Consider the following 26,502-nt stretch of genomic DNA (forward strand, 5'->3'; position numbering starts at 1 on the left):
ACTCATTTTTGATATTATGTGGATTGTGGGTTGCATAGCGATAGTACGAACTAAACTTACGCGTCTAACGTGCAGGATTCCGCGCGAAATTTGAAATGGATCATATATATCATGCGCAGTTATGTTATATTTCAACATCGTATGTAAAATTTAATGGAGATTATGAGATATACAGTATCAAACCGAGAAATATGATCTACTCAAAAATGACAAATGACATTGAACCAATCACAACACGATATTAATACACTTCAACGTCTAACTATTTAATTCAAATAATTCCATGTAAATTACTACATCAACTATTTTAATTTTAAACTAAAAGAAGAAAATCACAGGTAAATCAATCAAAATCCTATAAATTCTTACTCTTAGTAGTTTATTTATTGGTTTCTCAGTTGTTCAAATGGTTCATTTGTTCGTTTCACAATAGTTTGTTACAAATATGGCGCAAAACAATCTGTGTATAAACATGAAACATGATCCAAAGACACAAAAAGATAAAACATTAATTTCTCTAACACTTTAACACCACCATGCCAGCCAGCATCACCATCAATTCCATACGTATAAATATTTCATTCTACTCTATCTTAGCTGGTAAATCCACATTTCCACTTTCAGACAGCACAATTACTTCACCTCTAGTTTTGGTCTATATCACAGTAAAAAATATAAAGTATCAATCAAGCGGCGACTTATTTACGTTGTTTTTTTTTGGTACTCTGACAACTGATAACATATAAACATTATAAATAACTATTTACTTCTCTAAACTTATCTCGATAGTGTTGCTCTTATCTTAGTTGCCTTTCATTAGTAATTTTTGGTTTTGATATGACACATTTGTTCAGCTAATTCAATTGTAAGCAATTCGTAAATGGGGGCAGAGCGCAAGAAAACAGCATCATCAGCATGCGAACGTAATCACAGTAAATTCGTCGCAAAAATCAGCTTAAGTACAAGATAACACGATCTGAGCGTGTGTTTGTGTGTTGTGTGTAGATATTATTCCCCAATCCTGCCAGCATACGCATTCAGTCGAGGACGATCTCAGCGCCGCCGACCACTTGAGTGCGATGCGTCCTGCCCCCGGCCGCTTTCTACCACAGCTCGCACTTGTTCTTCGGATTCATGCGGCTGCCGGGCTCGCAACGGAATGCTTCGGAGAACTCGCGCAGATTGCTCAGCGAGCCGATGACGCGATACTGCGCAGGTGAGTGTGAATCCTTTTCGATTTGCAGCGCGGTTGACTCCTTCGAGATGGCCGAGCACCACACCTGGGCGAAGGCGACGAAGAATAGTTGCCGGTCGCTTAGTTGAAGGCCGGGGAGTGGTTGTGGCGTGGGTTTGTCTTTCATGTACTCGAGGTATGCGTGGTAGGCGGCTTTCAGGCCGCCATTGTCGGCGATGTTCTCGCCGAGGGTTTGGTTGCCGTTGATGTATTTCTCGTTTAGTTGGTATTTCTCTGTGAAATTTTATAAGTGTTATATATCAGTTTAAAGGTAATTAAATTGTCTTTAAAATGATGTATGAGTTGATATTATAAAATGTGTATAAATGATATTTATTTAGATTTGAAGTGAGGTATGTGTTTTTATAGGTTTTTTTGATTTTGATTTTGTTAGGTTTTTTGTTTGTAATTTTTTAACAAATCATCTGATTTCTATGATTTATACATAATATTGTAGGTAATTAATTTGTCTTTAAGATGATATATAATTTATTGCTAGAATATGCTGCTAAATTTGTTTAAAACAAACCCAAAGTTAAAACTTTAATAAAATGTTTTGGAATGATTATATGATCTTCGGTAGCAAATATCTCGTAAACTAAAAGTGATAGCAACCATAAAATTAGCGATTATGGAAGATTGGAAAATTCTCTATCAGATGAAAATATAAAATAATTTAATTTCATGGGGTAAAAGGTCGAAAAACGCGACTAAAAGTGCGAAAAATTTAAATTCTTCAAATTTTGACGTTTTTTTTTTTCAATTGCGAATATCTCGTAAACTAAAAGAGATAAAAAGAAACAAATCGTAGATTCTTAATCTACGGATTTTCTATAAGATACAATCTATAACCTAGTTAAAACGGGAATCATAGAGATGAAATTTTAATTCCTAAGAAAAAATGCGCATAAAAACTTACTGTATTGATTGGAGACACACTTTGTGCGTGTTTTAAATCTCTCGATGGTCTTGTTATTCCACCACTGGTGCAGATTACCCTCCTTATCAAACTCTCGCCCTTGGTCATCAAATCCGTGCGTTAATTCGTGCCCCATGACAACACCCATGCCGCCGTAGTTCAACGACGCCGGATATTTCGGGTCATAGAAAGGATTCTGCAGGATTCCTGCCGGGAAAACCATTTGATTCTTGGTTGGCGTGTAGTAGGCGTTGACTGTAGACGGTGACATACCTAAACAAACATTGTTTTAATTAATTTTAATCCAAAATTTAAAAAAAAATATTTTTTTCGTTAAAAAAATTAATTTTAACTTTACGCATTGTTTAAACAAACTCCCGTAAATATTTATACATGTAATCATACATCATTTTAAAGATAATTTAATTATCTATTGAATGGTGTAAAAATAATACAAATTGCTTAATTCTAAAGAAAGTTATGAGTAAAAATGCACAAAAACTCACCCCATGAAGTTTTGTTGACAGGTTGATTGATTTTCTCCAAGTTTTTCAACAGTGTATACTGCATCAACTTGATATTATTCTGGAAAAACGTATTCCCACGAATCTCCAACGTCTTGTACCTCTCATCCAGCTGTTTGGGATCCTGTATGAAGTCAGGATATCCTAAACAAACAAAAAAATCACTTAAAACACTCAAAAAACAACATTTTTCAGTGTTTATCATACCAATCATATCACTAATGGCATCAGCTTTAGCCTCAGCAGCTTCCCGAGTCTCTTTATCCATCCAATCCAAATTCTTGAAGTTCTTCTTGAAAGCATTCCTCACATTGTTGATCATAGCCTCTGCATGTATCTTGCTATCACCCTGGAAGACTTCACGCACGAAAATGGCGCCCACAGCAAAACCCAGCACATTGTTCGTGTCAGCCACACAATATCTCCATTGTGGTTCTTCACCACCTTCTGCACCCACCAGCGCCTTCCGGAGGCCTTTGTTTGCATCTCGGAAGGGTTTCGACAAGCAACCGACGAAATTCTTGACTATTTGCCATATTAGGTAATTGTTCAATGTTCTAGAAAGAAATTCACATAAGAATTGTATTTTAGAACTGCGAGTAGACGTACACATTGCCTTCGACAGTCTGTTGATAAGTTTTCACTAAAATTGTGAGGTTTTTCAGGTAATCAGGTGCATAAACCACAACGTTATCCTTCTTGTTGACCTTTTTCTTCACTTGGTGCAGAGCATTCTCAAAGAAATCACGCCAGTTAATCTAAAACACAAAAATCACACAATTAATACTAAATCAGCTGATAAAGTTAGGTTGTGAGCTTTGTAGGAGCTTTACACAGCTTTGTGGAAGCACAAAAAACAAAATTTAACAAAACTTACAAATCCAGCTTTTTCCTGCAGCTCAGTAATCGTGTATAAATTATACATTTGTTCCTCATCCCTGCGCAACTCATTCGGAATGGTAATATTCGCCATTTTCGTCTCGAATTCAATCACAGCCTTCATCTGCCTCCTGGTACTCTCCTGCTCACCGCCCAACAACACCCCAACTTTAGTCATATACTCCAAATACGCATCCAGAATCTTCTTGTGTTCTGTCACATTCAAATAATGCTCTCTTGTTGGCAGAGTCAACCCGGACTGATCAACCTGCAGGACATGCCTGGATGAATTCCTGTCATCCTCTCCTACAGCATAAGAAAACAATCCGTCGATATTATATCTGTTCTGGATCACTTGCAGCGTCATTTGGAAGTCAAACTCGGTGATATCATAATCCTTCGTGGTGACATTCCATCCGCCAAGTCCCAGTAGAAGATCAAGCATTGGTTGTGACCCTAAGGCCTCCACAGTCTCATTAACATCCAGACAGGATTCATAGTAGAGTTTTGCCTTTTGTTCCGCTTTGGATTTGAGTGTTTCGATGGGTTTCTCGAGGACACGCTTGATGACCATTTGATTCTGTTGTTCTAGCTTCATGAATGTCGACCAGGTGGTTTTGCCATCCGGGATTGGATTGGCTTTCAACCAGCCGTTGCAGGCATACGCATAGAAATCATCGCATGGGTTGATTGATGAGTCCATGGATGCTAAAATGTCGCTGGAGATGTGGATGCAGGTGGCGTTTAAACATGGCGGACCCAAATCGGATTCAACGCGGTTTGGTGTTGTTGGGACTTGATTCGACTGGTTGTCGAGTTTGTTTTGCTGGAAATTATGTTGGATATTAATTAATTGGGAGGTGATTAGATGATTTTGTGTTGTGGTACCTTTTCTTTGAGGTTATTCAAGCGGATATCGCGTAAATGGCGATCGGCTGAACTTAGAAGGAAAGCCAGGACCATAACGACGAATAGAAGCGTGCCAACCAGTAACAGAAGGGCTTTCTCAAGCATGGAACGACGTTTCCACATGCTGGTACCTGTGTGGTATCTTATATGTGTTGCACTTGAACTTATTCCTGAAATAAACACGAAAAACTTAGAAATTTAAAAATTAAACGAAAATTTTAACGAAAAAAACTTTAACCTTAAATTAAACCTAGTAAATATTAATGTTATGCAACTTGTTATACATCAAATGAAAGATAATTTAATTGGCTATAAAATTAAATTTGTTTAATTTAAAAAAATTAATTAGTTTAAAAGTTATAACAAAATTAATATTCAATTACAAGTTTTGAGGTTAAATTATAATTTTCAATTTCAAAACTTTATATCTCCGCGAATATTTGATATATTTAAATGGAATAACAAACAATCAACGTGCAATGAACTAATTTATAAGTTTTAATTAAATTATGCGTTGTAAATTGCTTTTACCTTCTGTTAATTGGACGGATCCGACGGAATCATCGTCGGCGAAATCCGCGTGTTTATATCTCGTCATCTGCAACAAATATTCTATTATAACAAACATAACAACAATTACTATTTGTAGAAATAATTGAAGTACGCATAAACATAACTAATAATCATGTATGAAAGTGTTTAGTATAGTTAAATAGCATTTTAACATGTTTTGCGCATATTTATCGCGTTTTTCATAAAAATTAACAATAACTTTTTAACCAATAATTATTTTTAAACAAAATAAACACTGTTAGAAAGATAATTAAATTCTCTTTCTGTTGATCTATAATATGTTTATGAAATAATTTGATTAAGTAGTTTAATTTGTGATTTTTGTGCGTAAAACTCACTCGACTTTTAGCTTTGTCAAAAACATTCATTTTAATCCACTTTAAGCAGCTCCAAAACACACAAAACACTAATTACAAACCCAAAACACTCAAAAACTTAATAACTAAACAGTTTTTTACTGATTTAAACGCAGTTTTCTCTTTGTGCGCGTTTAGTAAGCGAATAAATCGCACGTGAACGCACGAATACTCAACGCAAGTGCGACAATTGAATAATTGCGAATTTATTTGTGTTACATCGACCTTAATCCGCACACTGAGTCGCAGACGCAGACAGATGTAACCAGCACTCGTAACGAATGTGAATAAATTTGATGGAAAACTAAAAATAAACGGCGCGTTCGGCGCGTTTTCGTGCGATGCGCGTCATTGCGGTCGCACATGGCCACAATAGCGACAATTTCAATCACAATTGCGATTTGCACAAGTTCCAAGTTCATATACGCCTTGGATTTTCATTTTGTTCCATTCTGATTCATATGTAAATGATGCGTTTGTGTTACGCATCTTAAAGCGTTTCAATTGTTAGTATTGTGAGTAGAGATGTGGTAAACATGATAATATTAATAGTAGCTTGATAGTTTTGAGTACGCAATGAATGTTTACGCGGTTTTATTGCCCGCAAGAGGTTTGTGTATATTAAATGTCACTTTCATGTGCAAATATTTACGGAATGTGGGCCAACATTGATAAATCGTGAATAACTCGAAAAATATAAACAGTAAATAAGCAAGTGATATATTTTTAGATAGCTGGTTAAATTCCCTTTCCAATGATGTCATAAACAATCGGAATATGTTTTTGTAAATTAGTTTAAACAATAATTTAAGTTACATTTTTATTAAACATGATTCCCATTGCAAATCTACACAAAAATGTTGATAATTTTTTAGTAAAAATTAATACATTAACAAATTATACATCAATAGAAAGCTATTTAAATTACCTTTAATTTGATGTATAATTTGTTTAAATTAATTAAAGATAACTTAGTCAAAATGCGTTTTAAAATTTTTTTTTTTTATAAAAACAAATTTTTGGCATTTACTGACCTTGACACTCATTTTTCCTTAGATTTTCCTCTTCCCTCACGTCTCAAACACTTATAAAACCTTTGTAAACTATAAATGTTACGTTTATTGTTGTTAATTCACTAATATTTATCAGTATTTATCTATAAGTTAATATTTATTTAGTTTGTTTGTATTATGCTATGTTTATTTTGCCGGCACGACGACGCCCTAGTTAGTTTTTAACGTTGGCTTTTATCCATGCAATTTTTAAGCGTACAATGTGATTTTTAATACTTTAGGGAAGATTTTCCAATGAAAATCCTGCGTTTTTGCGCGTTTTACTCAACGATGTCGAATGTTTTCGTCGGCGAAGCGACACACGCGCGTCGTGTGCGTGAAAAAGGCCATAAACGCATACGGGCGCCCGCAATATCGATTTTTCTCCCTCTCTGCCATTGCAAACAGAGAATTTCATTTGTGTGCCCTTTCGAAAATCACTCCTGCAAAGCCAGCAGGAATTTCCACGTGCCAAATTGGTTGCATAGTATAAAACTGACAAAAATGGTGAATAAATAGTTGCCTATAGTAAAAGTACAAAACTAATTTATTTAAAATGTTTTCAAACTGTTTTCCGTTACAAAACAACAACTTTATTCCTAAAGAGGTATACAAAACATTAAAATAAAACAATTTATTATAAACAACATTAAAACAACGTTTATTTGTGTCTGTTACAGCAAATTCCTTGTTTTTTCTGACAATTCAACGTCAAATTCACTTACAATCTTTTACAAATGGCATACAATGATCACAGCAGATTCTAGTTACAGCCAGTGGCTTGTTTCTCTGTTTCACAATCCTCACCACCGAATAAATCTGCATGGAAAATTGCATTTCTTTCAAGACTTATCATCGCTCAACAAGAGCGAACGCAACAACACAATGGACACACTGAATCCCATTCATTTAATTAGTTCCAGCGATGAGGATTCAATGGCAACAACTGAAGAAATCATTGATGTTGTTCACACTCTGCAGCTGCAAACCTGCCCGCCTGTTATCATCGAAATGAAGAAATGGATTTATTCGTGCTTGAAAAGTGAGGTTTGCTGTGACACCGGCTGTTGTGTCAATGAATACAAGACATTGACACAGTTTTGGTATGCTTGGTACGTAAAACATGTTTAATTCAATGTTTTAGATAATATTTAACGTTGTTTTGTTGTTTTTAAGGTTTATCATCACAATTCTGGGCGCTTTCCTCCTCGGTTGCTTCCATTATTACAAAAAACAAAAAATGCGCGTTATGCATGCGCAGCAACAAGCTACAAGACGTCATGCATCACGCCTGCAGCAACAACATCTCCTCAACGAACATGTTATGCATGTACATCCACCAGGGAACGTAGAAAACGGTTATATTAACTTCCTGCGTCAATACAATCACAATTCGTCGGATTTAAGACAATCTGTCGATGCGGAAGCTGCGCATGCGTGGACACCACGGGTTAATGATGATTATCATGATCAACTCATGGATAGAGTGCTTGCATGTGTCCGCGAACAGCGTTCGGCTTACAATAATGTTTTACAAGCCGGATTGCATGAGATACAAAGTTGTAGAAGTGCTAGAAGACAGCCATTGCAGTGTGGGTTGCCGCCGCCGAGTTATGATGCGTTGGTTATGAATAGAAATGCGGCGGAAGATGAACCACCGCCGGTTTATCATGAAGCTTGTAAATTAATCGCTGAGAATGAGAACAGAAGAATACAGACGGAGAATAATGATGAAAATGGACCAGAGAGGAGTTGTAATGTGAATAATGTGGATTGTAATGGTCCCACACAAATTTAAACGGTTAAAAGTAAGAAAACTCAGAAGATATTTGGGTTTTATTTAAAAACTGTAATTTTGGTGTGAAACTTGGTACAAATTGTGTATATTTGTAACATATTTGATGAATAATGGTGTAAATTTGTTATCATACATATCAAAGACTTGTTTTTTGTATTTGTTTTAGAGATTTACACGTAAAACATAGTTTTTGGTTTAAACAAATTCAAATATTCAAACAATAGCACCCTAGCGGCGTCTGATGCAAGCAGGTTAATTTGACATACAGTGCGCGTAAAAATAATTCAATTCATACATAGATGGCGCTGCAATACAGTTTTCAACCAATAATCCCCTACAATTAAATAAAATGTCTACAACAATTATTAACAACAATTTCAGTTATTCCAAGCGAATATTCTTATTAATAGTGCAACAAATTACACATATTTAATCATTATACCATCGTACACACAGAAATAATACGCAAATCAATGAAAAACAACAAATTATAACCAAAAACACTCAAAATGTAAATTCTATAAACAAATTCAATATTTACCTATAACTGAATCAAGAGTAATGCAATTGTTATCACGAGCACGAAGATAATCTTATGAAATATTTATATAAAAGCACTTTCAATACATTATGCAAATAATCAATGTTGTTACATTCATGTATTGAGTGATTATGTGCCACGCACAAACTTTTATGCAAAAAATAGTTCTCGGAGCGATGCCCCGCAGCCTTGATATGGAATTAATGCTGTATTTCAGCGCAACTTTTGGCAATGACGATATTGCGGCTTGTTTCGGCACTTGTCACTTTACTTTAAGTGCTAGCTGCATTTGCATATTCATAAACACGATTTTGAGCCGATAACAATTTGTTATATTTAGTTGCAGTACTGCTCGTGCTGTTAATATCAACAAACGCCTTCAAAATGTAAGTCAAAACCGTTTTAACATAATTTTTTTGCATTTTTTACACTTTTGTCAATAAAATTGTTAATAACAAATTAAATATTTAGCGTAGGGCTATAAATTATATATCAGATTAAAGACAATTAAATTACCTTTCTAATGATGTATAATTTGTGTAATAAAGTTAATAATTGTTGCTTTTATTACAAAAAAATATATCAATTTTTAAATATTTTTGTTGTCACATGTTTTCTGACACATTTTGTCGAATAACTCAAAAACTATTCATCAGATTTTAACAAATTATACATCAAAACAAAGCTAATTAACTACTTAATCACCACAAGTAATAATAATTAATCTAAATTTGTTTAAACAATTGTTACAGGCGTTTGTATGCAGCAATACTTCTATTGATGTTTTCATGCTGTTGGCTGCATGCAACAGCAAATAAAACCACAGCACCTGCAGGAGTATCCATAAATATTACTGCAACACCTCTGAATGATACAAAAACCACTCCAGGGTGCTTTTGTTCCGGCTGGAGAGTCGCCAGGCCTGATGATACTGACTCCAACAAAATAAAATGCTTTGACACCCAAGATATGTTCTTCTATCCATGTGAAGCCAGTTCAGATCCAAGTGCCGGCTCCGGAGGCAGCTGGTGGTGGTGGTGGGGCTAAAACAATTCAGAATTAATCAAAATAATTCAATTTTAAACACTTTCATGGTAATAAATATAATTTTGTACAAAAACCGATGATTTTTGGTACTGGATCATAACGCACACTATACACACAATAGACCTTTAACTAATAAACAGTTATATTAATAAAAACATATGTTGTTTATTCTAAATCCGTTAATTTGTTAATTTAATTATTATTTCATGCTGGTACAATTTAAAATTAGTGAGGTTACTTTGACAGTTGCCGCAGCTGTCATTCGGATGTTTTCGAACATCTTCGTTTGAATCTAGGGGAATTTAATTGGCAGCACTGTATCAACCGCAAAAGTAAAATTTGGTTTCTTCAGGTTGCAACAAGTTCATTGTTAGAAGCGTCCTGATTGTTGCAAAGTGCACACGTAGATTTTTCAGCAATTACTGAAAATGCATTAATATTAATTAGTTTACTTCTTGCATGCTGTGAAACTTATAACTAAGTGATCATCTTCCCCTTGAGCAGTCGGTGGTGTCTGGTAACATTCTTTTCCGTTTTCTTTTGGGGGCTGAAAATTTTCATACGGGGGTTATAGACTTAGAAACAAAATCGTGAATAATTGTTTAAATAATTAACTCAGCGGGGTGGTTTTTGCGTTAATTAACGCGGATAGGGCTGGGGTACATTTCTGTCGTCTTGGATTGGGAGATTTCGGTTGATTTTATAAGATTTTCGATTTTTTTCATTTTCGTGCAAAATGGCGGAGTCGTTGCAACGGCGGCCGCCGCGAGCCGGCTCAACCGGCGCACACGGCAGCTTATGAGCAGCAAGTGTGCAACGGCGGCCATTAGTGATTTTTACATTTTTAACATAGAAAATTTCTATTTTTTACAGATTTTGCTATAAATCGAGCAAGTTTTTCACAAAAAGGACCTGAATTGTTATTGGTCGTACATTTTTCACCCTTACGGCTAGGGGATGTGCCTAGACATCCCCTAAACATAAAATTCTACCTGCGAGACCCTTTTATTCTTCTACTACTAGTTTATATAAGTTACCAATCGCGTTATAGGTGTGTTTACCTGCGCCCACAGGTACACCACCTTCGTTTTTGTATCAAAATTACCTTCAACACCTGTGTTAGCCATTCTGGACCGATCCAAAATGGCATCCGGACACAAAGCGACCTTCAAACCACGTCAATTCATAGAGTATTCACCTGTTTGCTTACTTTTTCAGCATTAAGCGCGATAAAAACCATTTCGTACGACGTTGAACTTCTAGAACTTCTGGAAGACTTCGCATGTGCGCGTTAGTTCAATATCAATCTCTTCTTGTTTGTTTGATCGCGAATTAGCAACTGACCTGTGTTAGTGTTAGATTAGGGAAAGTACGTTATTAAAATTAAATTTAATTATTAACAAGAAGAGGTAAATGCAAGTTTAGTAATTTTTTATTCCGAGTGCGTGTCGCGTGAATATAAGAAACGAAAAGTAATTCCGAGTGCGCGTAAGTCCGTTTTCCAAGGCCAACCTTCCAAGATGGACGATGATCATCGGCTTCAAGCAACCTACCTGCGTTGGACACCGGGGGAGTTAATAATCAACGCTTCCTCCTGTGGTAAACGTTGGCCAGGTACCCGTTTCCAGGAGCCGGATTAAAGGTAGGCGTGGTGAGGCTCTTAATCGGAGGGTGGTACTTGTTGCCATGTCCTTGGTTATTAGCTATTCCACCCAGCATTGCTAGAATCTCCGGATGTCTTAAGTAGTAAGTGATTTTTGATTATTTGTGCAAAAATCTGTCGGTTGTGGGGTGACAAACGACATATTTATGCACAAAATTATTTATTTTTAAGTAGATTTGTAGTTGATTACTAATGTTAGGCAACTTTAACTTCACCAAGGACAACTTGGAACTTCATAGGCTTCTCTTTCTACTTTTTTAGGGTTTTTCAACAGGTACACTTCTAGGTATTCCCCTCTTCTTTTTGTTTCGGTTTTCTGTAACCCTTCTTTCTTCTTTCGCAATTTTTTCTTCTGGTAGGGTCGTAATTTGAATTTCAAATAGGTTTTCTCGATTTTTTTACTTTGTGGTTGTTCATTAAAGAGGAAAATGGAGTTTTTTGTGTTTTTCTAAAAATACATTTATTGTCACCGTATTGTAGCAAAAATACAATAATAAAATACAATAAAAGAGCTTATAACATATTAAAACATATTGCACACGAAAATATTTACACGAATTTACGAATTGCGCCGGTGTGTGCCCGTCGAACCCGTAAAGATAAGTCACATTGGCAGATCGGCCAACGCGCGATTTGCACGACTTGCGCGATGTGCAAACCGGTTGCCGGCCGATAGATGATCGCGATCGCTGGCTGATGGAGTCTAGTACGGACCAGACTTGCCCGGTGGGCCGTAGCTGGATGAAATGTCGCCGCCACCACCGCCGTGGCCACCACCTCCGCCGCCGCCTCCGTGTCCTCCGCCAATGCCTATTTTAAAATCAAAGAATTAAATCGGGTTTAGTTAAGGTTTAATTTTTAACTTACCGCCGCCGAATCCGCCGCCGCCGCCACCGCCAAATCCACCGCCGCCGCCTCCTCCGAATCCACCGCCGCCACCACCTCCAAATCCACCACCGCCACCGCCGCCGAATCCGCCGCCACCACCGGCTCCCTTCTGGGTCTTGTAGCGAATGAAGTAGACTTCGGGTTTGCTGGGTTGTGTGGGCACCGGTTGTGGGATGTTGATTTCGGGCGCTTCTTCCGGTTTCTTGACCAGAACGTAGACGAGTGTCTTTTCTTCGTTTTGCGGTTGGAGTGGGATGACTGGTGCGGTTGGCGTTGGCGCCGATGGAGCCTTAATGAAGATGATCTTGTAGTGTTTCTGTGGGGCGGCTACCTGAATCGGTCGCTGTGGTCTGAACTCTTCGGGCTCTGGTGGTGGCACATGGACGTAGATGTGTTTTTGCACGGTGGTACCACCGCCGAATCCTCCGCCGAAACCACCGCCTCCGCCGCCTCCAAATCCACCTCCACCACCGCCGCCAAATCCGCCTCCGCCTCCAAATCCACCACCTCCGCCAAATCCTCCACCGCCTCCGAAACCTCCGCCGCCGCCAAATCCACCGCCTGTTTAAAAGTTTAATTATTTTCCTGAAAATTTTAATTTAGTATTGATAATTACCTCCTCCGAATCCACCTCCGCCTCCATGTCCACCGCCGCCGCCGCCTCCATGACCGCCACCGCCGAAACCACCGCCGCCGCCACTAGGCGCGCCGTAGGAGCTCGACGGCGGGCTATAGCTGTATCCGGCCTCCGGACGCGCGGACGCCAGTGCTATCGCACAACAAAGCACCTGCAAATCAAACGGCATTAAATTCATTCACTTTTATTGCTTGTTAACACATCCGCCTTCTTGCTGTTCACTGCGCCAGCAACTGCTTGCATCATTAGACAATTAGACAATTACGTTTCCCGCGGAGAAGTGATAGTCGCGCCGGAGAACAAAGCGTGCGCCGTGTGAAACCGTAAAAAACGCGCGCGATTATCGTGACTTCCACTATGGGAAATAGAAAGTACGCGCGCGCGCCATCAGGCAGGCGGAGATATCATCTCATTCTAATTTCTTCTTGCGCGTCATCTTTGCCCGGCAATTGTTGTTGTTTTTATCGCTTATTAGATTTATTATGCTGTGTGCGAGTAGTTGATGAGACAAGTCAAAAAGAAAAAGTTTAAAATATACAGTATGTTTAAATATAATAATTAATTAATTTTAAATTAATTAAAAGATAGTAATTGTTTTGATCAACTTACAATAAGTGGCTTCATTTTGTTCTAATTGGTTCCTATTACGACGTGTGACACACTTTGTCTACGCTCGATGCAAAATGAACTAATATCTAATCAACGATCGAAAATCACAAAGCTTGCACCCGGCTCAACGTGGTCGGCTGCGCTTCTTTGCTTCTTCGGCTGGCGCTGGTTGGCGGACTGATGATGCACGACGCATCCGCCGGTCGATTTAAATAAGCGTCGCAGCCCCCCTGGGCGCCACCCACCACCGGCCAGAGAATAGTGATGCGCTTCTTCTTTTTCTTCTTCTTCAAGCGGGAGAAATTGCGGCTTTTTGGAGTGGCGCTCTTTTGGCTTTCGATTGTTGCCAACAAGTGAGAGATACGAAAGACTTAGAGAAGAAGACGCGCATGGAATTATTAGGCGTACAGCTGTTGTTGTTGTTGTTGTTGTTGGAGGACTCATCATGCTTGCATGTTCGGTCGAGTAACGGTCCAACTTTTACTCTTTGATGTGTTTTGGCAAGACGCGAATTTCAAGCGTGACTGATTTATTACGTGTTGATTTTATCAGGTTACACATTTGGCAAATTTTTTCGCAAATATTTTGGGGCATTTTTTTTGCGATTGGAAAGTGTGCAAAGCATAAATATTAATTAATTGCGTGTGTAACTTTGATTGCCTTACATAGAGATTACACATTCGCTGTGGGAAACAAAGAGGAAATGCAACTGCAGTCTCTTTGCGCAGGTGACGCAATCATAAATCGCGAGAAACGAGGCATAATCAAATCATATACACATTACTAAATTGCTTTATTACCCATTAGTCGAAGTAGGAATTAAGTACCGGAATTGAGACAAAAATTTCGATAGGAATCTCAAAATTTACAAAGTGAAATGTTGCATTAATCGAAGAGAAGACATAATGCGATTATTTTAAAGCAAGTTGCGGATTAAAAATTGTGTGCCTGACGCGTTAAGTGATAGTTGCGCGCACACCGGTAGCGCGTGTATGTGAGAGTATGAGATTTTAATTTCGATTCAACTCTTGACTCTTCGACACGGACACGAGACATCCGCATATTCATCATCATTCTCTTCCTTGGTTAACTTGGTTAACAATGTAGTGAATTTGGTTTTGTCTGTGCGGGAAGATTTGCGTTGTGAGGCGAGTAGAACTAGAACTAGAACTTTACGAAAACGGTTTTGATTTTTTCTTCTTGTAGTTGTTGTTTAAGATGTGCGCTTGAAGATAATTACGCGAATTGCACAAATTGGGGATTCACCTGAGTGAAAGTGCAAATGTGTATGATCACACACACTTGCTTGCATTCTTGAGGCGAGGAGGTAAAGCACATGAAAGTTATTGCTTCCTTCTTTAATAAAAATAAATAAAATTTATTATTGGTTGAGTGTTTTGACTTAAATGTGATTTGAAACTTGAAGTAATAGGAAAATATTTAATATTTTATTGAATTTTTGAGAAAAATTAATTAAATTATTAATTAACATAAAGTTCTTCTTTGTGACTTGAAAAATGAACAAATTATTCAGGTTTTACTGAATTTTATGCGTTTATTTTCTTTAAATATCACGAAATATGATTTTTTTAGCAAAATTGCGAATATTTCTTTGACATTATCACGAAATTTACTTAAATTAATATCAAATTAACAATTGAAGATTAAACAAGAAGATAAAATGATATCCAAAGTAATAAATCAAATTTCCAGAGAGTTATTAATGTTTTATTGCTCATTTTCTTGTCTAATTTGGTTAAAATTTCATCTAAAACTAGCCATACCCATTTATTCATACTTTATGCACTGAAATCAATGCCTATAACGAGCAGAAATGTCATCCGCTGCATTTGGTTTTGAATACATTCTGCGTGTTTGGGCGCAACTTCCATTTGCGTTTCCGATCGGCGCGTGCGTGAGCGATTACGCGTCGCAATCGACACCAAATCAAGCGCGCATCACACACATTTTCCTTTGCATTTCGTGTGAAGATGCGCACCATAAATTGAAATGTCAATAAGTCTATGCATTTGAAGGATAACAACCAAACAAAAATTAAATTAAAAGAAATAAGCATAAAAATTAAAATTCAACGCACAACTTACTCAAGTTAAGACTTAGGAATCATCTTGTTACATTGTATACTGTATATAATAGGTGTGTTGGTGTGTATGTAGTCTCTTTGTGTGAAACTAGAAGAGTTGTTCACCGCTGGTAATTTACCATCGGGCATTACTCTTACTTTTCACAAACGAAACACACACTTCCCATATGTTATCAGAATCGGCAAGCAGCAAAAAGACGCCATTTGTGCGAATATTACCCAGACACAAAACTTTCTTGTCATTTTTTTCGGTTTGGTAAATTGATGAATTGCGCAATAACTTCCACATTCAGCTATTTTATTTTATATTATTCTATCCTAATATGTTTCGCATCTCAGTTGAACCGTGAACTATGCCTGCTTGTACTCCTTTTACTCGCTCGTTATTAGTTATCCAAAGTATGGATCTATATGTATGTAAAGCTGGGTAAACTCTCGATGGTCATTTGACGTTTGACATTTGCAACGCTTCGCCAGTTTTGCGTTCCTTTCGCAAATTCAGACTAACAAACACTTCCTTTATTCAGCTGGTGGTTTTTATGGGTTAGATTTAGAATGCTTCCGTTAAAATGGTTGATATTTTTAAAATTTGCAAAAATATTCAATACTGGCGTTGTTTTCGGTATTTAATTGCGATTTTCTTGAAAACTAAAAGAGATAGAGAGGAACGGATTGAAAATTCTTAATCTACGAGAAATTCTTTATAGGATAATATAAGCAAGCAATTAAAATTCTGGGCGTAAAAGTTCAGAAAGTGTTTAAAAGTGCAAAAAATTGACATTTTCATTTTTACGATTATTTTTGTTTGCGATTATCTTTTAAACTAAAATAGATAACAACTTATGAGTTAAAAATGGCAAAACTTTAAAAAAATCTTTTTTCAAATAAATACTAACAGCAAATTTAATTTTTCACCGTAAATTTTTAATGTTTCTATTAATTTTACTAATATTCTCAAAATTTTACAAAACAATTTAATATTATGTGGGTGAGCGAATTAAAACTTAATTAAAAACGTGCATATGCATGCAGTGGTGAATGTTGATGAACTTTACGCGCCGGCTGTATCCTTAATCTCGGCTTGTACCTACTCGTAGTGAATCGAAAACGATTCGTAATTATATGTTGTGCGGCTGAGTGTTTTCTAAAATTTCAAACTTCAAACATCACCACACCACAGCTAAATCTAACTGAAAACCCAAAGCGATAATTATTTATTTATTTACGATTGAACTAATGGGACTAATGGAACAAGCACTGAAATACTAGTCATTATTGCTACGCACAATTGTAAAAACTAACCGCGCATGTTTACGAAATTGTAATTGTAATTATACATCGTTGAGTAAACTCTTTTCATTCATTGTGCGCTCTAATTAAGTGCAAGTTAACTTAAACCTCAGAGCAATCCCACGCCCGAGTAATTGTGTGTTATCATTCGATTGCGCCGCATTCAATTGCAAGACAATCACTGCGGCGCGCGAAGAAGAAAAGCTGTGAACTGTCACACAGAGGATTAAAATTCAATATTGTTGGTTTAGCAAATGCTTCGAATCACGGCTGCTAAAATATTTTATGTATACACAGATAATTGAAAATGTGTGCGGAGAAATTTGTTGTTTGTTGTCATTTTCAACAAATGTGAAAATGAGAAATTTTGTTGTGAGATACTAGACTTTATCCACGCGAAAAACACAGCTTCCGATATATTATGTATTGATTGCTTCTTGTTTCCGGCGTTTCCTGGTCATAGACGCAAAGGTAATAGGTCAATCGATGTCCGTTCGTTTCGTTTCGTTTCATTTCACTTTACATTTGATGCTTTTTTTCCGCTGCGAGTTTACGTCGACGTTTTATCATTACACACGGTTGGCTCGCAGCGTTGTACTTTCACTCTTGCAGTTCTTGAGCTCGCCTATTCACCAAACTACACATTGTGTGCTATACTTGAACATTACTGGCGGATTTAGTAAGAGTGTCGTGTGTGTGTATGTGTTAAATATTCGATGTTATTAGTGACACCAATTTTTTTTTCTCTCGAAAATTTTATTTTTTATTTCGCGATTTTTAATAGCTAGTTATTTTTAAATATTTATGTCGATGCGATATCTAGGTACATCCGCTTGTTTTTGATTATTTTTATGTTGATTTTTCTTGTCGACTTGTCGAAGATGTTCGGATGATGATCATCGGTCGATGAATGCGCATGCAAAGCGTAAAGAAAGTCAATCGAAACATGCTCATCAAACTTTTCTACACTTACACTTACTTTCATTCTTTAAGCGGCGGCGCCCGCAGAATCGAAGAATAAGTCAGGCGCTCTTGTCATTAATTTGTTTATTTTAAACATTTCAGGCATTCACGGCGCGACGCATCGAAACGAAAGTCGCGCCGCCGCGAATAGTTTGATCACGTTTATATGGCAATGCTCAGTTTTGGTCAATTTACATCCACGACGCAAATTGCTTACGAATTGCTCGTGGAGAGAGATGTGAGTGACACGCGGTCAATTACGAATTCAGTACAGACAAAATAATAAGACACGAAATAATATAAGACTAAGAGCTTTGTGTTCGGGACTTGTGCGTCAACTCAAACGTACAAGTGTATTCTGTAGTTAAATGCACTCATATTGGATGTGTGTAGCTGTAGGAGACTTGCTGCTTTGTTTTCTTTGTGAAAAACCGTGGAGAAATTTGATGCCTCGTTGAATTGTTGAAAAGAAAGGTGTAAAAATGTTCACACCATCAAATATTAATAAAGGAGAATGATGCGCCGCGGTGTGATTGTCTCTTATAACTTGAAACATATACAACCAACCTAGATTATCTTCTCGTTTTGGTGGTTTAGTAATGTGTTTGAGCCACAGTTTAGTCAAATGGTGTGCACGAAATGTTAAAACGTGCATATAGTCAATTGTTTCGCATGCGAAACACTTTTTTTCGGTTTTTACTTTTATTACGCATTGTTGATACACTTTTGTTGTATTATCGGTATTTTGGTTGCGTATATTTCGTAAACTACAAGTGGTAGAAAGGAACAAATCGCAGAGTCTGAATCTACGGACAATTCTCTATAAAATAAGCTAGTTAAATTGGAAATTTAAGAGATGAAATAATTTTTGGTTTGATACTTTGTTTCGACGATTTTCGATAACGAATATCTTCCAAACTAAAAGAGGTAGAAACCAGTGGATTATAAATTATGATAGATTGGAAAATTCTCTATTAGATAAGAATTTAAAATTATTTAATTTCATAAAGTAATAGGTCGGAAAATGCAACTAAACGTGCTAAAAATTGAGATTTTTCAATTTTTGGCTATTTCTATAAATTGCGATCTCGTAAACTGAAAGAGATAGAAAGGAACGAATCGTAAAGTCTTAATCTACGGACAATTCTCTATAAAATAAGCTAGTTAAATTGGAAATTTAAGAGATGAAATAATTTTTGGTTTGATACTTTGTTTCGACGATTTTCGATAACGAATATCTTCCAAACTAAAAGAGATAGAAACCAGTGGATTATAAATTATGATAGACTGAAAAATTCTCTATTAGATAAGAATTTAAAATTATTTAATTTCATAAAGTAATAGGTCGGAAAATGCAACTAAAAGTGCTAAAAATTGAGATTTTTCAATTTTTGGCTATTTCTATAAATTGCGATCTCGTAAACTGAAAGAGATAGAAAGGAACGAATCGTATAGTCTTAATCTACGGACAATTCTCTATAAAATAAGCTAGTTAAATTGGAAATTTAAGAGATGAAATAATTTTTGGTTTGATACTTTGTTTCGACGATTTTCGATAACGAATATCTTCCAAACTAAAAGAGATAGAAACCAGTGGATTATAAATTATGATAGACTGAAAAATTCTCTATTAGATAAGAATTTAAAATTATTTAATTTCATAAAGTAATAGGTCGGAAAATGCAACTAAAAGTGCTCAAAATTGAGATTTTTCAATTTTTGGCTATTTCTGTAAATCGCGAATATCTCGTAAAAGAGATAGAAAGGAATGAATCGTCGGGTCTTAATCTGCGGACAATTCTCTATAAAAAAAAGCTAGTTCAATTGGAAATTCAATTCAATTTTTTCATATTTTTTATATTGCAAAAGCTAAAACCCAAATCATTTTTGTTTTATATCATCTGTTATTTAATCCGATCATTAATTATGATAGGTAATTGAGCAGTTTTTCATCTTTTCGGCCATAAAACGCACGCGAGCGTGTGGCCGAACATGCACGCCGTTGTAATTAGCGATAAATATTGCAATATCGCAATTTGATTCGCAGCCGACATTAAATTAAACGTGAATTAAATGCCTGCGAATGCATTCTAAAGCGCAGTGAGATTAATAAACGGCGCGGCGAGAATGTTTGCGAGTGGCATACCTGTGTTTAAATGTAACTCATCTGCCGGGCAACGAACGATTGCCGAAGAGTTCGCGATATTGCGCAAAGCGACTCGACTTGACCAATTAGATAACAGTAACAAAATGGCAAACATATTGCGCACACACACACCGTCGGAATTGCCATTGATTACATTTCGCGCAACGTGTTTATCCGCACAGTCGGAATCAATCACTCGCAATTGCCATAAATTGATTATTTTATATTTACGCTTGGTTTGCATATTCATCGATCAGGAATCAATTCATCAAAACGACATTTTTATGATGGTCATATTGTTTTTCGGCGATTTTCCCACAGGTTTTTCGTATAAAAACCCTCTTGGTAGTTGCATCAATACCACACTCTGTTTGAGTTTGAGTTTAACTTTAAACCACGCAAAAATAAATAAAATGAAGTTAATTCTCGCTTTGGGAGTCTTGGTTTTCGCCAGTTTAAGTCATGAGGTAAAAACGCAAATACCGGTACCACTTCCACCGCCAGTTCCAGTACCAGTTGGGCCAGTAGGACCTTTGGGACCCTTCGGACCAATGGGTCCACGTCCTTTCGGACCTTTCGGACCAATTCCTGGACCAATGGGACCAATGGGACCAATGGGGCCAATGGGACCATTTGGCCCGATGGGACCTTGCATGCCAATGCCGCCACCACCACCGATACTACCTGGAGGAGTCTGTGGACCAATGGGACCCATGGGGCCATTCGGTCCAATGGGTCCACGTCCATTTGGACCTTTCGGGCCAATGGGACCAATGGGACCATTTGGACCTATTCCCGGACCAATGGGACCTTTTGGTCCCATGGGTATGCCTATGAGACCACCAATTCCTGTTCCTGTCTTTTAACTTTACCAATCAAATACAAATGGCTGGGCCATGGAAAATAATCTCTTGAAATAAATTTATCAGCATCAAAATCATCTCGGAATGTTTATTTTATATTCTATATCTAAGACTAGATAAGTTAATTTTTACTCTCTACGCGTTTGCACAACTCAATCAAACTCGCCTGCTCCTGCCGCTTCACACTCTTCATCTCCAGAATCTTCACAAATTCACTCTGCTGTGACTCGGGCAACAGTTTCAAAAACTGATCAACAAATGCCTTGGCCGGCTCAATGGGAGTCATAACCACCTTGAGAATCATCTCCGCTTTACTCATACCCTTATTCACGACCTTCGTATACGGCGCAGGCGCTTGTCGATTAATCTGTGACGCAATCGAGGGCAGATTCAACAACACAGTCTTCAACATGTGCGTGTCGAGCAACAACTGCTCCGCACCTTCGGTATTAATCGGCTTACACTTGTAGATAGTCTGGATGAATTTCGGAATGAACGAATTCACGAAACGTATACAAAACTGCGTGAAATATTTACGGGAGTTACTTAGGCAATGCCTCACTACAGGCACAGTTGTCTTGAAGTGCGTTGTCAATGCGGTTATATATGGTGACTGGTCCCCGACACTGTCGATATTCTGCCATTGGATCTTTGACATTGTCGTCAATGCTGGCTCACAAGCGTTCTCCAAATCCTGGACTAGGATTTGTATACAATTCGCAATCACGCTCTGGAAATGTCCCTGCTCGTTTGTAAAGTCAATCTTTTCGGCTAAATCCTTATCGATTTTCTCTTTGAGTTTCTCAGCTAATTGCTGCGTGGTTTCCAGACAATATTCGGCAGTTGTTAGGATACAACACACTTTCGTCTGCTCCTCTTTGGTGAATCGGGTAATCTCGCCTTCTTTGAGCAGCGAGGAAAAGTTCTGCATCAAACCCGACGTGGAAATCCGTGGCAAATCACGCGTCAACGACTGCACACTGCCTTTCAACTGCGGTTGCTGCTCTATCTTCGGAATATTATTCTGTAACAACTTGAAAGCATATTCCCTCAAGTATTTTTGAAATACTTTCGTCAGGTCTAACATTGATTGCGACTTATCCAACTGGTGGCATTGTATCATTGATTTCTTGTAGAAAACAAACAGATCCGCGCAGCTGGGGATCACCGTAGCTTGCGTATCGCTTGTTTCAGTCGTAAAGTTAAGTTTCTCATCCTGTTGGAACCTCTCGATCAAATCCTGCAGATTCCTATCGACGGAATCAATGTAAATACGCAGATGTGCCACGAAACAACCTCCAATGATTCCATTCCACACGGAATTCTCAAATGTTTCATTTGCTTTGTCTACATCTACAGTAACACCGGAAAACCTCCGACTTAATAAATTCTCAAAATTCGTGGTTTTCTGAATAGCGAATAGTAATAATTTCACATCTATCTCATGTCTTCTCTTCTGCATCAACGCCGAAAGTTCCTCGCGGGTGTGATTACAGAATTGCACAGCAATACGCTCGCTCACTTCCCAATTCTGTGGGAACATCGTCCCTAGACGTTCCTCGAACTCCAACAGGTGGCGTTTCAGCCATGCGTAGCGCTTGTCAATCTTATCCAACCAAGCTGTATCCTCAGTAGATTGAAACAAATGCTTGTATTCAACCAGTTGTAGATCAACAAACCACTTTAACAAATCATTCTTCACTTTGACATCCAATGCAGAGACAACCAGGCAAGCTTGTTGGAGTTGTTTGCTGGGTAGAGTCACCTTTGCACTGGCTGTGAATGCCTGGTGGAAATCCTTGGTGATTTGCTCAGCTAACTCAAATCTTATGCTGTTGACTTGGTCACTTAGGCTTTTGATCTGTGAAATGTCTGAGTAATTCTCAAAGTGTGCCATTACTTCACTGATTGCTTGCAAGGGTAGCGCTATTTCTCCATAGAGGCGTTTCTGTGTTAATGTTTTTAATGTATCTACACCTCCTACAAGCATGTGGAGATGATTCAGTGTTGTGATTGCTAGTGTAAGGTTTCTCTTTGCACAGTCTAATTGTTTGATATCTCGCGTGATTTCCCGCACCATCTCTTCGGATTTCTCCGCGCGTTCCTTTACGTCTCGCATGTGGACGAATAGTTGTTTGATTAGTTTCTGAGACTCTTCCAGGGCTTGTCTGCCATCTTGACTTGCTGTGGTTTGTGTCCTTACTACAGTGGAGATGTCCTCATCTATTGAGACGATTTTGCCTTCCATGTCAGCTACCACGTCGTCGATATTCGCCAGGGATTGTTCGGTGGGAAATAGTGTGTTTATGTAGTCGATTGTGTTGAAGTCGGGTTTATCCAGCGGGTCTTTACTGGGTAGAACCTGGTCAATTGCTTTTTGCACCTCGAAGGGGAAACTGATGAATAACTCTTGTTGATCATCATCAGAAAGAGATTCATCGTTGTTAACATCCATGTTTTATCTAAAATTTATTTTTAGGGTATTATAAAGTAGGAAAAGTTGGAATTTATTTGTTTTTACCTTGTTTTTGATGATGATTTTACATAGAAATAACAAGAATTATGTTTAAGGTTACAGTCAGATGCAATATATTTATTTTCATAATATAGGCAACTTTGATTACACAATTGTCTTCATCACTATGTTATTCACTGTTAATTAAATCAAATATTTCTTTAAAAATCGTTTTGAAGACAATAGTAACTTTAAAGAATCGTAAATTGCACATTTTTACATTATTTTTGATGATAATTTTTATAAAAACTACCAAAAATTGAGGTTTTAAGGTTAGATAAAAACCAATATATTATTTTTAAAATGTAGGCAACCCTGCCTACATAACATAATTTATTGTCATGTCAATTATTAAAAAATACGTCTTTAAATCAATCTATTACATATCACTGTTAGAGAGTATCACTTTGGCGAGTTGTGTCTTTGTTGCAAGAAACCAATTGTTTCGATTTTCATCCATTTCCTCATGATATTTCACTTTCAAAGACATATCCGGTGCACGCAAGCAATGCAGCTCCTTTGCAAATTCAACAAACATCCGGAAGACATTCCCTCTTTCCTTATAAACATCTTGCAAAACATTTACAATATCGTTATCCACTCGCGTTAAAGGCACTAAATGTTTCGACCGTTTTCTTGCTGTCACATAATCCCTGCCGTAGAATGCGACGAACTCATAGCATTCCGGATCAAAATGGCCGTTGTTCTTGTTAATCTCGAGCTTTTCACGATCATATTCCACCAAATCCGGGTGATAAAACCTGAATGGTATCACTGAGAATATCTGAAAGTTAATTACCGTGTTCATTCGCACACGATTGAGGAAATCCACTTGTAAATCACCGAATGGTGTCATGAAAAGTATCAGGTTTTCAACGCCGATTTTCTTCAGCGCCAAATCAATGGCGACAAAATTTAACACTTTGTATTCATGTCGAGATATGTATTGTCCAGCTGGTAATTGTGGTAATCTGATGGAGACCCATGCGACTTTGGTGTCTTCGCTTTTGTATTTGTTTGAGTATCGTATGGCTGCGTCTTTGACAGCGCCGAAGACATCACCATCGCCTTTACTCGGCGTGGTCGCCTGGTAGAGAAACACTAACATCAAGAGAACCTTTTCTTTTTTCTCCATAATATTCGCATCAAACCGTTGTAGAAACTCTAGAGTTGCTTGCACTTCGTTCTCTTCAATCACCAGTAGAATAGAAACTTTAGAGTTTTCTGTTACGTAAGGCGCTGGGATGAATTCCGCGTTACCGATGGGTTTACACACTTCAAAGCGTTTATTGTAGACTTTCTTCGTGGATTTCTCGATGAATTTCAAGTCGAAGATGTAATCTAATCCGCGTGACATGTCAAATGTACGATAGCCATTGACCAATTCCAGAAATTCCAGGCTTTTGTTCGTGGTTTTTGATATGGTTTGTAAAATATTCTAAAAATTTAAGATTTGCAGTAAAAGTTAAAGTAAACTCAAAAAATTACGATTTCATACGTCAATATCAAGTTGTTCAGTCTTTTTGTGTCTTCGAATTGTTGTAAAATCATCCGGGGCGAAGACATGCGTCCGATTAAAGTAGAATTTATTGGGGAGGTCGAATCTTGTCGCGGGGATGCTGCCTTTTCGCTCACCAGGCGGCCAGTGTTCCGTTAAATCACGCGAGAGTTCAGAAATTTCACTTTTTAAACGTTGTAAATGCAACTTAAACAAAAAAACAAAACAAAATATTTTATTATTATCAACTTATAGATATTTATTATAGAAAATACCTTTGAGTAGTGAGAATGTAGCAGGTAGAAATCCTCTTTGTTGATGATAGGATAAACAGTAACAGCATTATTAAACTCTTCATTCTTCTGCAAGGTTTTAAACTTTTTTTCAAGATCAAATGATCTCAGCTTATAACTTGCAATATTCAGCCCCTAAATAAACAAAAACATAAAACAAATAATAAAAATAAAGAATATTTCATCATTTTATTATCAAAAAAGTATCTTACTGGAATATTTTCCTGACATTCCAATTTTGTAGCATAGTAAACACATCTGGCAATATTTTCACTGTTGTCTGATGTAACAGCATTCATTACACACCATTCAATGTGCTGTTTCATTGCTTTCATCACTGAGTTACTAAATAATATCCCTGCATCTAAAAATTAAGTTTTTTTCATTAATTTCATCAGAATTTTCATATTTTTACCAATTTCTCACCTATATTACAATAAGTTCCATCTTTAACTGCACTCCCAGCATACACTTCCCTACTCACACTGATTCCCTCAACAATACTCCTCAATTTCCTCACATCCAGATAGTTAAAATCATTCATAAGGAAATAATAGTCATAGTCTTGCAGGAAGTTGTCACAGATGTACTTGATCACCTGAAATGGCCTGTGACTTGGTTTGCCTTCAGTGAAACCAATCAAACCCGAGTAATTTACGTTGTTTCTTCTTCGCGAGGGTGCAGCAGTCATGAAATACCTCACCTGCTGCACCAGGTGATGCAGTGTGTGGTTCACATGCACTGTTTGTGTCTGGAGTTTCTCCTCTGAGGTGAACACACCGATGAACAGTTTTTCGCGGATGCCCAGCTCGGTGGAGTAGTAACGGGGTCGTACGGGCGCGGATTTACTCGTGGCTCCGCGCGTGACATTGCTTTTTATCACCGCCCTTAGTGCGGAGTAGTTGAAATCGGGGATGAATGTTGACTTGTTGGAGCAGTCGAGCTCGATGAAGCTGAAGTTGAAAAACAAGCCGATTATTATGCCGAATATGAGGTAGTAATTGTTGAAGATCACTTTTACGGTGCTCTTCCACATTGTTGGTGATCTACGCGGGCGTAGGTTCAATTATTTTTATTTTGTAAACATTTCGAGGAAACATAACCTGTGTTTGACATTGAAATGACCTCTACGTTTAAAAATTAGTTTTTTATGTTGATTTTCTTGTTTTTAATGATAATATAGAGTATTTTTTAGTATGAA

The 26,502-nt window shown here is 37.4% G+C and overlaps 6 protein-coding genes and 2 long non-coding RNA genes across 10 annotated transcripts; 4 read left to right on the forward strand and 4 right to left on the reverse strand.

The window, feature by feature from the left end:
- Positions 1-362: 362 nt before the first annotated feature.
- Positions 363-6,792, reverse strand: Nep3 (Neprilysin 3). 3 transcript variants are annotated; one of them, XM_065316813.1, is made up of 9 exons: positions 6,429-6,792; positions 4,997-5,063; positions 4,445-4,635; positions 3,555-4,382; positions 3,287-3,435; positions 2,885-3,234; positions 2,660-2,821; positions 2,154-2,426; positions 363-1,468 (listed from the first exon to the last, which is right to left on the reverse strand). In XM_065316813.1, exons 1-9 carry the CDS (start codon positions 6,438-6,440, stop codon positions 1,104-1,106), a joined length of 2,397 nt encoding a protein of 798 aa, XP_065172885.1. In that variant the 5' UTR covers positions 6,441-6,792; the 3' UTR covers positions 363-1,103. The 3 variants fall into 3 exon arrangements, with proteins under 3 accessions (XP_065172885.1, XP_065172886.1, XP_065172884.1); XM_065316814.1 differs by lacking the exon at positions 6,429-6,792 and adding an exon at positions 5,497-5,656; XM_065316812.1 differs by lacking the exon at positions 6,429-6,792 and adding an exon at positions 5,377-5,656.
- Positions 3,501-4,945, forward strand: LOC135803236 (uncharacterized). The gene is made up of 2 exons (XR_010550772.1): positions 3,501-3,636; positions 3,804-4,945. It is a non-coding gene; the product is annotated as an uncharacterized lncRNA (long non-coding RNA).
- Positions 6,793-7,007: 215 nt separating the features above from the next.
- Positions 7,008-8,385, forward strand: LOC135800317 (uncharacterized). The gene is made up of 3 exons (XM_065313518.1): positions 7,008-7,053; positions 7,127-7,558; positions 7,623-8,385. Exons 2-3 carry the CDS (start codon positions 7,194-7,196, stop codon positions 8,242-8,244), a joined length of 987 nt encoding a protein of 328 aa, XP_065169590.1. The 5' UTR covers positions 7,008-7,053; positions 7,127-7,193; the 3' UTR covers positions 8,245-8,385.
- A 379-nt stretch (positions 8,386-8,764) lies between these two features.
- LOC135802505 (uncharacterized) lies at positions 8,765-9,987 on the forward strand. The gene is made up of 2 exons (XR_010550569.1): positions 8,765-9,171; positions 9,538-9,987. It is a non-coding gene; the product is annotated as an uncharacterized lncRNA (long non-coding RNA).
- A 1,964-nt stretch (positions 9,988-11,951) lies between these two features.
- Positions 11,952-13,795, reverse strand: LOC135800306 (uncharacterized). Its single transcript, XM_065313508.1, has 4 exons — positions 13,630-13,795; positions 13,000-13,171; positions 12,363-12,944; positions 11,952-12,305 (listed from the first exon to the last, which is right to left on the reverse strand). The coding sequence occupies exons 1-4, from the start codon at positions 13,642-13,644 to the stop codon at positions 12,199-12,201; spliced, it is 876 nt and encodes a 291-aa protein (XP_065169580.1). The 5' UTR covers positions 13,645-13,795; the 3' UTR covers positions 11,952-12,198.
- Positions 13,796-20,545: 6,750 nt separating this feature from the next.
- Positions 20,546-20,998, forward strand: LOC135803334 (collagen alpha-1(I) chain-like). Its single transcript, XM_065316925.1, has one exon. It carries the CDS (start codon positions 20,546-20,548, stop codon positions 20,996-20,998), a length of 453 nt encoding a protein of 150 aa, XP_065172997.1.
- A 71-nt stretch (positions 20,999-21,069) lies between these two features.
- Positions 21,070-23,614, reverse strand: Vps53 (vacuolar protein sorting 53). The gene is made up of 2 exons (XM_065310201.1): positions 23,517-23,614; positions 21,070-23,457 (listed from the first exon to the last, which is right to left on the reverse strand). Exon 2 carries the CDS (start codon positions 23,448-23,450, stop codon positions 21,117-21,119), a length of 2,334 nt encoding a protein of 777 aa, XP_065166273.1. The 5' UTR covers positions 23,451-23,457; positions 23,517-23,614; the 3' UTR covers positions 21,070-21,116.
- Positions 23,615-23,802: 188 nt separating this feature from the next.
- On the reverse strand, positions 23,803-26,477 carry Chpf (Chondroitin polymerizing factor). The gene is made up of 5 exons (XM_065310213.1): positions 25,728-26,477; positions 25,514-25,665; positions 25,284-25,436; positions 25,009-25,215; positions 23,803-24,948 (listed from the first exon to the last, which is right to left on the reverse strand). Exons 1-5 carry the CDS (start codon positions 26,335-26,337, stop codon positions 23,890-23,892), a joined length of 2,181 nt encoding a protein of 726 aa, XP_065166285.1. The 5' UTR covers positions 26,338-26,477; the 3' UTR covers positions 23,803-23,889.
- Positions 26,478-26,502: the final 25 nt, after the last annotated feature.

This window comes from Atheta coriaria, unplaced genomic scaffold (assembly GCF_025399875.1).
Source record: "Atheta coriaria isolate IRGN ID8LTWV9N9 unplaced genomic scaffold, Caltech_Dcor_3.1 hic_scaffold_2_pilon, whole genome shotgun sequence".
Taxonomy (NCBI): domain Eukaryota; kingdom Metazoa; phylum Arthropoda; class Insecta; order Coleoptera; family Staphylinidae; genus Dalotia; species Dalotia coriaria.